Consider the following 12,177-nt stretch of genomic DNA (forward strand, 5'->3'; position numbering starts at 1 on the left):
ATGTTAGAAGCAGGTTTCGTCTTTCGCCTGCCCAGTGTCCGGTCACTCCTAGCGGAAAGTTCAGCGGGAGGACTCGTGGCCCTCGAGATCAATCAGTGAAAGGCTTCTTACCTCGCTCCTTAACCCTCGCACGACCAGGCCATTTCTCATAACACGAACGACCAGGGGGGGGGGTTGTTACGACCCCCCCCCCCTTGGCGTTTCGAAACGGAAGGTCGTAGAGCTTAGCGGAAAAAACCAACGGATTGCTCTCAACGAGATCTCGCGATTGGTGGTATATTTTTTGGTCCTAGGTCAACATTTGACCTACTTTTGACCGGTCAAAGGTCAAATTTTCGGAAAAATATACTTTTTTCAACTTTCGGCGGCGGCGATTGCGGCAACACGGTGGGAGATATCGACTTAAAACCTTCACTATAGTGAAGGTTTTAAGGAACACGATATATCGTGTTCAAGGAACACGATATATCGTGTTCCTTGATCAATTCTCTATCGTTTGGTATGTATTTCGTTTCCCTAGCTCTAAAAATGGCGCGTTGGGAGCGCCGGAAGTCGGCAAGGTCACAGTCGGCGGCAGAAATTCGAAAAATCAAAATTTAAATTTTTGAAATCTGATTATATTTTTGGATTTGGGAGGTCCATTTGCTCCCTATAGAAGCTAATATTGCTGCATATTCCCATTGAGGTGACAAGAATTAGCAAAATAGTGGTTCGGGCGCTTTTCAAAAATAGTACCGGACGCTGTTCCTCTTGTGACGTCATAGCTCCGTGACCTGACCTGACCCGGTCAAATTTCTTATACCATATGATAGCCAATACTTGCCCCAACATGCATGGGAAGTGTCATCACGATCCATCAACCGATGTCCGTACCACCGGCAGGAAACCTCGAGCGTTGGCACTCAGTTTGTGAAAATCCGGCCGGAGGCTGTACCTCTTATGACGTCATAACTCCGTGACCTGACATGACCCGATCAATTTTTTTCGGCAAAAGATGCGCAAAGGTTGCCCCAGAGGGTATTGAAAATTTCAGCCCGCTACGACAAGCCGTTTAGCGTGCACTTCGAAAAAACCTCAGGGGGGGGGGGTTGATACAACCCCCCCCCCCCTAGGCGTTCTAGGGTTAAGAGACCATGGCTACATTGCGCCACAGAAAGGATGCTCGTCTGTCAGAAAGAGGGAAGGGCCTGCTGTCACCTCTGCCGGGAGATCGTATCCTAATTCCTGGGGGTTGCCAAATCAAATCCATCGAGCTCGGCGGTCGACCCCATGTAGGTACCAGTAGCCGGCCTCCTCCGGGTCGTTCATGTTTTTCCGTTGGGACTCCCGATAAGCTGAAAATGATGCATGTCGGGAAGCTTCGCTGTCAGGAGGTGAGTGTCTGAAGGCCCCTGTGGCCTGTGCCACTTGCCAGGAGCGGGAAGACTTCTAACCTGCTTCTAACATAAGGATCCGTGCTGTCGATTGGCACCGTCTAACGGAATTCATTCGTTGTAAAGGGAGGTGCTTGACGAGACCTGAGAGAAACACGCTATGTGGCTAGAATAAAACCAGCTCTCTGAGAAGTGTCACTGGGCACTGACAGCCGGAACAGCCGACCGGTGGGCGCACTATGCGATCAAGTCAAAGTTGAGCGCGCGCGTACTGCGGAACAGCCTAACTTCAGGCGTTTGTTCGTGGCGACATCTATGGACAGCCATTGTAACGATTCACGCATTGCGACGTGACGGCCGACGCACGTGACGCACGCATGTAGTTGGCTGTTTTCATCGCTAAATTCTAGTCTCCTTACTTTATTCGCTCGTGCAAACGAAACGTTGACTATTATAGCATAGCTATTTATAGCTAATAGGTATAGATCGGTAGGTAAGGGGACGAATTTTTAACACATTTACGAACAATTCACTCAGATTTTCTCGGGATTTGTCATCTAAAGGTAATATTGAATCATCACCGATGTATCCTGTCAGCAAACACTATAATCAGTGATATTCAACTCACATTTCAGATTAAATGTAGGTACTACCCGATTTCGCTCTAAAATCTAAATTGCTACACGTGTACAATACGCTGTGGCGCTCTTTCGGATCAGCATTGAGCAAGCCGTCAAATTCCCGCGGTCACGTTGTGTAAACATCAAATCGGAACTGCAGAATACCTTGGTCGTGCCGGCAGTGTGGTCAGGCCTGATCCCATGCCGCTGACTCGCCCAAATAAACACCAGCCAGCCGTCGGTATGTGTTCTCTGTATTGAAGCAACAATGGAGTGGAGCCGCCCGGTCAGGCCGCTCGCAGGCAGCCACCAATCCGGTCACAGACACTCGGCCCTCCACTAGGGACTAAAACAGCGCACCGGCCGGGCCCGCGGCCGGCCAACGTCTACACACAGACTAACCTCTAATAAAAATAAATAGCGCCGCGGCACTAAGCGATGGGTCTAGATTCTGAGAGCGTTAACACAGACAGAAGCGCGCCCGGCCTCACCTGGGCACCGCTGGCCACGACGTCGGACGCCGGGCGCAGCGTCGCACCGCGCCCGAGTAAAAACCCGCTACAACGACGCGGTAAAGCATGGCAATAGTACTCTAGCACACCCGTGTGCGGGGCAGCGCGGCGGCGGCTGATTGTCAGCGCAAGTCAGTAGCGTCATTGGCGTCAGCATCAGCCGGAGGCGGGCAGTAGGAGCCTCAGTCTCCGCCCACACTGCGAGTTCCGGTGGTAACTCTGTGGCGACACCCACCGACTGACGGGCCACGGCATCGGCCCTGTGGCTGCAAGCCGCCCAGAACAAACCACCCGCAGCCGCCCGGCAGTCCGTCCTGTACACTGTACAGCCGACCCAGAGGCCCATAGCGCCTCGGCTTACCCCGCTCACTGAACAGACCTAAAACCGGCACGGGTATCGAGCCCCGGCGGCCGGACCACGGCACGGCGACACGAGCCGACACTCGAGACCGAGCGGCGCCTACTTGGAGCCGTTGCTGTCGTCGGAATCCTCATCGTCGTCGTGGTGGTGGGTGAGACTGCGTGGCATCTCCGGTCTGGTGAGTGTGTGAGAACGCTCCAGCATCTGGGCGGTCAGAGAGAGTGAGTTAACATGAGCTCTCACTTTGGGAGGCGGGAGAGCGTGGACACAGCAGGGAGCCGGACACCTAACTATAGGTCGGTGACCGGCTCAGCACGCGAGGGATGGCAGCGCTACAACGCTACAAACACTGGGTGTGCTGAGATGAGGCAGTGGGGTCATGAGGAGCTTCGGTGTGTTCTACTTGCCAATGGCGAGATATACAGCATGTGCTTGCTGGTTTTAGTATTAAAATTCAAACGATTGGTAATGTATTTAAAAAGATATAAACATAAGGCTTCAGTAATGCTCTGCGCCAAACCACCATAAGTCACCATGCCAATGAAATACACGTACATGTGTGTGCACTGTGCATTCAGCATTTTTAAGCACCTTCCCCAGGAGCTTTTTATCTGTGCCCAAAGGCATGGACCATAATATCAAGAAAAATTGACACTGTTCGTCAGTTGCAATAAAATGTAATGAAGGGGAAACACGCTAGGTCACCGGTGGGCCATTTACGACCATACAAGCATGCCGCCAACGCGATTGAGCTGGCAAAAGCCAGCGAGGGTTGGAGCAGCTGTAGGCCTCTGTCGAAACGATCGCCGATTACCTCGAGATGTCGGAGGAGCCAACAAAACGCAAACGCACACAGAGCGAGGACAGTCACAACACAGCAAAGCTGGCACATTTAGAGGCAGGGCGGTCTGAGCTGCGGCCGCGTCAGGTCTGCGGCTGCGTCTGCAGTCGCCAAAAACACCCACAGCTCAGCAAAGCTCAGCAGGCCAATGGCTTGGTAGGCGGCGGAAAAATCGTCGGTCCGTTCATCTGAGGAGTGAAACACACCTCCCAGACACACGGCGGAGTCACTATGGGATGTATACATACACCCGGAAGCACCAAACGTAAATCCCGCCGACTAGCCAAACCAAGAGAGTGGATAAAAGAAAAAAATCGCACCAGCTTCGGACTCGGACCAGCACACAGTTATTAGGGCGACAGTTATTTTCTGATTTTTTGAAAAAGCAAAAAGGCAGTTCATTTTATGGTTCCATAAAGCATAAAAACATCATATGCAAAGTTTCATCCGGATCGGATTATATTTAACCGTGCCTCCTCGAACTTGAATGTGTACGCTTTTAGCCATTGGGCCAGCAGTGTAGACCTTTCTGGTATGTAAACCATAAGCAGCGTTTCTCAGCTATTCATAACGATGCAATCATAAAACAAAAGACTGTGGTACACGAAAACTAGTGATGCATTGTAAAACGATAAAAAAAAAACTGAGATAAGACTCAATGAGTCTTATGGCAGTTGGCAAACTTGGACCTCCTGACGAGTCTGAGCATCTGCGTCGAATGCTATCGCTCATTACTGCAGATTCCGGGTGACGGCGCCTATATTAACGTTCGGAAACTTTCCATGGTGTGCCTCTACCGCCTGCAGGTTGTACGGGGACCCGCAGTTGCTACTGTACACGAACCCCAAGTCTAACCGTCTGTCCTGTCCAGTAACAACCGATAACATTGATATCGACTGCTGGTCCCTGTACAAGAGCAGCTGAGGTTTCCTGTGAGTACCCTCTGACAGCTTATCGTTGTTCCCTGTGAGGGTGCTGAGACAATTTACTCAGGGTCGCTGTACAGTAGCAACTGCGGGTCCCTGTACTACCTCTGGTCCCATCCTTGGTGAGGGTCAAGTTGTACGTTTCCATCAGAGCGACGCCACGCTCGGCGAAGTCGTTCAACACCGTGATGCCGTTGGCCTTCCCCGCTGCGGCGACATAGCGGGGGTCGTCATGCCGCTCGGCAGGGTCGGGCTCGAGGAAGCCGTCGTCAATTCCAAGGGTGACGAAGAACGTCCGCGACGATGTGGTCACGAAGTTTGCGAGGGTCTTCTGCGTCAGGTTTGCGCTGAGATCAACGTCGGCCCTCTTGGTAAAAGTCCTACGAGCCCTCGTTCGAGGCGAGGGCCTCAACAATGGCCCGCCTTCCATGCAATGGTAAGGGCTCTCGTCAAAGAACGCCAACGGGACGAGGCCGTCACTCAGATACCACAAGTGACGTCGGGCGAAGCCGCTGAGGAGCGTCTTGGCGAGGGACTTGTCCTTGTACCTGGCCAACGTCTTCAGAAGGGATTGGTCGTTCTTACGGGCCGATGTTGGGCTCGGCGCGGTGTACCACGTGGAAATGTAGACCGACACGGCAAACTTGACGAATCAACGACCAAGAACGACCTCTCCCCTTCTGACGAAATCCCCCTAAGAACGACCTCTCCCTTCTGAAGACGTTGGCCAGGTACAAGGACAAGTCCCACGCAAAGACACTCCTCAGCGGCTTCGCCCGACGTCACTTATGGTATCTGAGTGAGAGCCTAGTCCCGTTGGCGTTCTTTGACGGGAGCCTACCAATGCATGGAAAGCGGGCCATGGTTGAGGCCCTCGCCTCGAACGAAGGCTCGGAGGACCAAGCGGGCCGTCGTTGATCTCAGCGCAGACCTGACGCAGAACACCCGCGCAGACTTCGTGACCACATCGTCGCGGACGTTCTTCGTCACTCTTGGAATTGACGACGGCTTCCTCGAGACCGACCCTGCCGAGTGCCGAGTGGCATGACGACCCCCGCTATGTCGCCGCAGCGGGGAAGGCCAACGGCATCACGGTGTTGAACGACTTCGCCGAGCGTAGCGTCGCTCTGATGGAAGCGTACAATTTGACCCTCACCAAGGATGAGGACCATGGGCAGTACATCGTGCAGGTGGTGGAGGCACACCGTGGAAGGTTTCCAAACGCTAGCAAAGGCACCGCCACCCGGCATCTGCAGTAATGCGCGATAGCATTCGACGCAGATGCTCACATTTTTCAGGAGGTCCAAGTTTGCCAACTGCCACAAGACGCATTGAGTCTTATCTCAGTTTTTTTTTTAAATCGTTTTAAAATACATCACTAGTTTTCCTGTACCACAGTCTTTTGTTTTATGATTGCATCGTTATGAATAGCTGAGAAACACTGCTTATGATACCAGAAAGGTCTACACTGCTGGCCCAATGGATAAAAACGTATACATTCAAGTTCGAGGAGGCACGGTTAAATATCATCCGATCCGGATGAAACTTTGCATGTGATGTTTTTATGCTATATGGAACCATAAAATGAACTGCCTTTTTGCTTTTTCAAAAAATCAGAAAATAACTGTCACCCTAACGGTTATAAAACTCCCAATGACGTAAACGGAGCGCACTGTGTTTTAGGGTATTGTCTGCGGAGTGCGGCAGTACAACTGAGATACAGAGGCCATGCAAAGAGCGACAGACTGGCACAAAGCTCAGGGTGACGAGATCTTACCCTCCGTCGGCGACCCTGACAACACAAAGTGAACCATCAGTGTTAAGAGGCCAGGCCGGTATGTACATACAGTAAAACACACAGGACCCGTGCCACTGACACAGACTGTACAGAGAACGGCCAACACTTTACAGACAGAGAGTACAGGCGCTCGTCAGCGCTGCACTCTTTCAGGCTGAAGATCCACAGCGAACAGTGCATACGAAGTCCGAGCGCAATTAACGCTTCGGCAATCCGTTTACAATAAAAATTACATCCAACACTTGAGACAATGTACAATGCCGAGCAATTGAAAATCACAGTAGAAGAACGAGACTGCCAACGAACAGGCGATGAACAGGCAGTGGACAAATGCCACTGAAGAACAGTGACCGGATACAGCTTCCAGCGGCCGAACAAGCAGCCGCGGCGCTGCTGACACCCAGCGACAGTTACCTGAAGTAGACGTTCTCCCTGACACCCAACAGAGCATGCAAGTCAGTCGGCAAGAAATAACTTCGGCTCTTCGTCACATAAATTTACACCAAACGATCATTCAACATACATACTTCTGAAACCGATGTCGATTTTATAAATCTGTAGGACGGGATTATACTGGCAGCCATCTAACGGCGGATACCTAACATAGGACAGACTGAGAGGAGAGGCCGAGAGATCGTGTCCCGTCAGTCTTACCTGGGTCTCGGGCAGCGGCTCGACCGAGGGTAGGAACGCCGGCGGTGTGGTGGGCGAGCCTCCGCCGCTGCTGGCCGGTCCTCCCAGTGTGCGGGCGCGGGTCAGTGCCGGCCCGTCGGCCACGAACGTCTGCTCGTGGGTGACCGTCGACTCGTGCGGCAGCTAGCGGTCAGAGAACGGCTCAGCTCAGAGCACGGGGAGCCCAACCGTGGGTTTCAGCTCTAGACAACGAGCAAGACTACTAATGCATTGCAGTCAACTCGTATGGCAGTAGAAAGATGCATGTCTTAAGTAGTTACAGCAAACAAAACCCTTGAATCGTCTAGCAGTTGCATTACAAAAGTATTCTGAAAAAAGTATACAGAAGTATTCTGTAGTACTATCAGCTGCCTTGAGATGGTCGAGATTATTCACTGGCATGAGCAAACGCCTTTGATCGACCTCGACTAAAATGTCCGCGAGCCAAACGAGTTCCTTTGGCATGGAAACGAAAGACCAACAGTCCGACACTCCCATAAGGCCAGGGCTAATATCAAACACCCCTCCCTCGCCCTGTTCCAACAGCCAAGTACCCCCCCCCCCCCCCGAATACCAAGCTCCCATTTAGCGTCACTCACCAGCATGGCTGGCGCGCGGAACATGTAGGAGAAGGGGTAGTAGAGCATGTTGAGCATGGTGGCGCCGTACAGGTCGGCGTACCGGTTCACCTGGAAGAGCACAGGTCAGGGTCAGGGTCAGTGATGGGGCAAAGCCCAGATCGGAGATACCGAGATAAGGTCCTAAGGTGGGATGCATGGGGACGATATTATGTAAGTGCAGTGTCAACATAAGCAGACAGATAAACAAGATTCATTTCAAGTACCAAAGAGACAACGCTATGAAACCCTGTTAGACATAGAAGCTTCAGAACGTAACATCACGTAAGCGTGAGGTCTGTTTCTATATCAAGCATCGAACATCAGTTGGAAGAATTAACGAAACATTCAGTCGTCCAACGAAAACATTCGGAGAGGAACACTCTGGAGCTACAAACTTGAATCAGCGGTCCAGAATTTCCTCAATCCACCCTCCACAGCTGCACCGTTCATGCGAATCGGCACCCCGCGGCGGCAGTGACAGAGTTGCGTACCTGAGCGGCGAAGAAGGTCTGCCGGGAGCCGCTCCTGAACACGCTGCCCAGCAGGCCGTAGCTCATGTCCATCTCGTGCGTGATGCCCTTGATCTCCTGTCGCACCTGCCGGATGTCCGGCTTCTCCTTGGTTGACGAGTCCATGTTCCTGCGAGGAAAGATGCGTTAGATGACAGAATGGAAAGGTACGGCGGCCAGGGGCTGTTATTGCACCGTCAGCAATGGCAGATGGCAGAACATTGTGCGCAGCGCAACGACTCTACATTACTGAATATAGCAAACGAGGCCAAGACTAGTGTAAGTAGTTAAGCAGAAAAGTGCATAGCGTCGTCCAGTTCCATCCCAACCCGGATCTAGTTAAAACATAGCAAGGTTACATTCACCGTCCGCCCTGAAGTCAAAACCCCGACCCATTCTCTCACTTGTAGAGCGTGCCGAGCTTGACGTCAAGACTCTGCAGCTGGTTGAAGAGCTGGCACTTCTGCGTCCACACGGAGAGTTCCTGCGTCAGCTCCGGCACGATCAGGTACGTCCTCCAGCCGACAATCTTCTTCGACTTGAGGATGTCGCCGTGGATGTGGTCGCCGAAGTACAGCACGTCGCGACCCTTGGCGTTGATCAGTCGGGAGAACACCTCGCACGAGCCTGAAAACGCATGGAGGAGTTACTTATATTAAAGCCCAGATGGCTTAAATTAAAAATACAAGTAGACGCGTGTGTGCTTGACGTACAGTTATTGGTTTTTAGCAATCAGATGTCAGCGTAGCAAAAAAACACAAGAAGGAAATAAATATCGGGAATAAGCAAAGAATAAGCACGGCAGCATGCATTTTCGATCATCCTAAAATTCTATTGAATCAGTGAGGTGCCATCTACCCCGGCCCATCACTCATCAGTAACTGTCGTATTCATTTTGTCTTTTATGTGGAAAATAAATAAGCTGAGTTTCCCCTGAGTTTTCCTGAGGTGGACGCACGGCTGACGTTTCCCCTTCCCCCGGTATCCTCACCTCCCGAGTAGACTTTGCCGGACTGCAGCGGGCCCATGTGGTGGCCGATCTTCAGCGCGCCCGTCGACTCATCCACCTGGCGCAGGATGGTGCCCTCGGCAAAGAACAGCGGCTTGCGCGCGTCCACCACAATGTAGTCAAAGTAGGAGCGCCACGACCGCGACTGACGGTGGAGAGGGGGGGAGGGGATTAGTTCCTGTGACGGAGACTGCCTCGCTATCCGAAAATGCAACTGCTGGTCAAAAGGGGAGGGGCGATTGCTGATCAGCATTCACGACCGCAATCACTGATGGCACGGAAGTGGACAGATAGAAGTCAGTGCAGCTGCTGGTGCGGTAGAGTAGGGCAGTCGTGAGCGCAAGTGGTCTTCTCTACAGCCAATGTTGTCGGAGTGCATGTTACGACAGGGGAGCATACCGGACATAGCTTGCATAACGAGAGGGAACCTGTTGTAAGTCTATGGTACTGGCATGGCCACGGTAAGAGGGGACATTCCTGACGTCTCTGGTGCAAAACTGGCTCGGTAAGAGAGCGTTCCTTGTCTGGCGTCCGGGTGTTGCACATGATAGGCGCTCACGGGTACAAGGGCACGCGACTGGCATAGTACATACAATGTTGATGTTCTCGAGTTGCAGCGTGGTTTGAGCCATGTGTAATGGGCATGCTAGCAATACAACATGATCATTGAACGTGCTATTGTTCTGGCCAGGCTCAGTCGCCGCGAATCTCAATCTGAGGCCGTCCTTTACAAGGTCATCTGAACCACTACGGAAAGGTTTTCATGTAGGGGAAGCGGGGGGAGCACCGCCACCTTAAGCATTTCTGCTCACTGAGCTGATATGCGTAGTAAAAACGAAGCTCTTTTGCATTCATGTGAAAGTAGGAATGTTTTCCTACATGTTGGCATAGTTTCCAGCGCTCCATTATAAAATTTCGCTACTTTACAGACGTCGAAAACAAGTCCTGCATTTTTCGTCCTCCAAAAAATGTGCGGGTAGCACCGCCACTGATGGCGATGTTATCCACAGATCGGCCCTACGGTGACAGCCACCCTTGGAAGCGTTACTGCTGTCTGAAATAGTAACTCAAACTCATATAAGACACACAAGAATTGGTTGTTAGTTTGTCACAGATCAGACTGTTTGTTGCGGACAATATGCATACAAAGCATGACAAATTCACGTTTATTTCGAAACATCCAGTGAAGTCAAACGTGAGGTTAAAAAACAGACGACGTTTGCGGCCTAACTAAAGCTCTTCTCCGAGCTGAGTGAATCATCATTGCGGCTTTATCCATTTTGCCACCCCTTGGGGTAGCACCGCCGAGCATGGCGGTGTTACCCCACTCACAGTCATGGACCGACAACGCCCCGACAGCAAAACAAGCCGGGACGCGATTCTTCTGTAATTCCTTTCTCAACAAAGAGCACTTCATGCCCTCAAATTTAACGTAAAAATCAAGGCATTTTGCCTTGAAATGACCACTTACTTGCTGCTCAAACATGCCAAATGATTACAACGATGGTTTGAAATTCACAAAATGGGCAATTGCGATCTCAAAATCAAATAAATCTTAGCGAAACCTACCTCACGCGGCGTCCCGTTTCCGTTCGGACACCGAAATGGCGGGTGTTTACATTTACAATTCAAAGTTTTGCCGATAGAGAGGATGGCGGTGTTTCCCACATGGCGGTGCTACCCACGCTTCCCCTACACTGAGTTGTGTAAGTGCGCCTGCAGACCAAAATAATTGTGCACTTCTCACGACACAATAAAACATGAAGCTGATGCAAAACGCTTGTAAAAGAGCGGAGCCAACACGAACAAGTGTGCATTTCGCCAACACTGCCTCGTCAACTTGACAAAGCAAGTGGTTTAGCAACATCAAGGAATGTGCATTGTATAAAATGCATTGTTTAGTCCCACACGATGGCCCTTTTGGAACGCGCACCATGAATCTATGCATATTGGCATAAGGCTGGAATGACACAATACACATAAGCATATCCATTTTCCATCCCCCAAAAGAATCGCCAACATGAATCTATGCTTATCGTGTTTCTACAATTACACTCCACCAGTCTCACCACCTATCCCAAATACTTTCCTGAACCAGCCCCCACTCTAACTCACACTATCGAAGTTGAGCAGGAACGTCATGATGGCCTCTGTGTACCAGAACTCGGAGTTTGTCAGCAGGAACGTCTTTACGCCGTTCTCGCGGAGCCGGTCGAGCAGCATGGGCAGCCGCTCGTCCCGGTGGACGTAGTCGTCGATGGAGGCTACAGTGTGCTTCTTTAGGTCACCCTGTGAATGAGACGGGGTGAGCGGGCGTTTAGGGAGAGTAAGATACGGTGGGTCTATGGGTGGGCATGGTGGCAGAGTTGATTGACACGATAGCTCAGTATCACTCCATACATTAGGTGAAATCAGTCATAACCAAGTCGTAACTGGCATAACCAGTCAACCTATCGGACCAGTTGATAAATAAATGAGGATGGGGGATATAGGGGAGTAATAGGACTATCGGACGAGAAGGAACGAGCATAGCAAGCCATGCAGATATTACATTGGTTGATGGAGAGGAAAGGGGGAGAGAAGTAGGTACCGAAAAAAGTTTTTACTGTGAAGAGGAAAGATACTTCCTTGAAAGGGGCATGTGCCGCTCGAGACGAGACATATCCGTATATTTAGAAGAGTCAAAACTACAAACAAGGAAATGAGTACATACATATCAGGTTCAGTAACAAATGCATTCACGAAAACAGAGACTGATAAAGGAAAAGGCCTGTCCACTAGCTTTATGAGACGCCATAACAGCAAAGATGGTGACAATGGACAATGGACATGTGGCACGTCTAACCGTCGTCAAGCAAAATTAAAGTAAATAGGAGTAGAGGGAAGAGAAAGACAAAGAACATGTCATATATTTTAGCTGGATTGGCGTCGAATCT

At 51.0% G+C, this 12,177-nt stretch overlaps 1 protein-coding gene across 9 annotated transcripts in view; it reads right to left on the reverse strand.

Moving 5' to 3' along the window:
* Window positions 1–2,229: 2,229 nt before the first annotated feature.
* LOC122365732 (cytosolic purine 5'-nucleotidase-like) overlaps window positions 2,230–12,177 on the reverse strand; it is a 44,519-nt gene continuing 34,571 nt past the window's right edge. For 4 of the 9 annotated variants that reach the window (XM_043337198.1, XM_043337197.1, XM_043337196.1 and 1 more), the window contains 8 exons: window positions 11,357–11,530; window positions 9,224–9,386; window positions 8,637–8,859; window positions 8,215–8,362; window positions 7,703–7,792; window positions 7,086–7,247; window positions 6,411–6,425; window positions 2,230–3,070 (listed from right to left, as the gene is read on the reverse strand). In XM_043337198.1, coding sequence (XP_043193133.1) covers window positions 2,966–3,070; window positions 6,411–6,425; window positions 7,086–7,247; window positions 7,703–7,792; window positions 8,215–8,362; window positions 8,637–8,859; window positions 9,224–9,386; window positions 11,357–11,530 — 1,080 coding nt within the window. In that variant the 3' untranslated portion in view covers window positions 2,230–2,965. Of the gene's footprint in view, window positions 3,071–6,410; window positions 7,248–7,702; window positions 7,793–8,214; window positions 8,363–8,636; window positions 8,860–9,223; window positions 9,387–11,356; window positions 11,531–12,177 lie in introns of all 9 variants that reach the window. The other 5 variants (XM_043337201.1, XM_043337200.1, XM_043337202.1 and 2 more) reach the window with 2 other exon arrangements.

Source organism: Amphibalanus amphitrite, unplaced genomic scaffold (genome assembly GCF_019059575.1).
Source record: "Amphibalanus amphitrite isolate SeventyFive unplaced genomic scaffold, NRLGWU_Aamphi_draft 000759F_arrow, whole genome shotgun sequence".
NCBI lineage: Eukaryota > Metazoa > Arthropoda > Thecostraca > Balanomorpha > Balanidae > Amphibalanus > Amphibalanus amphitrite.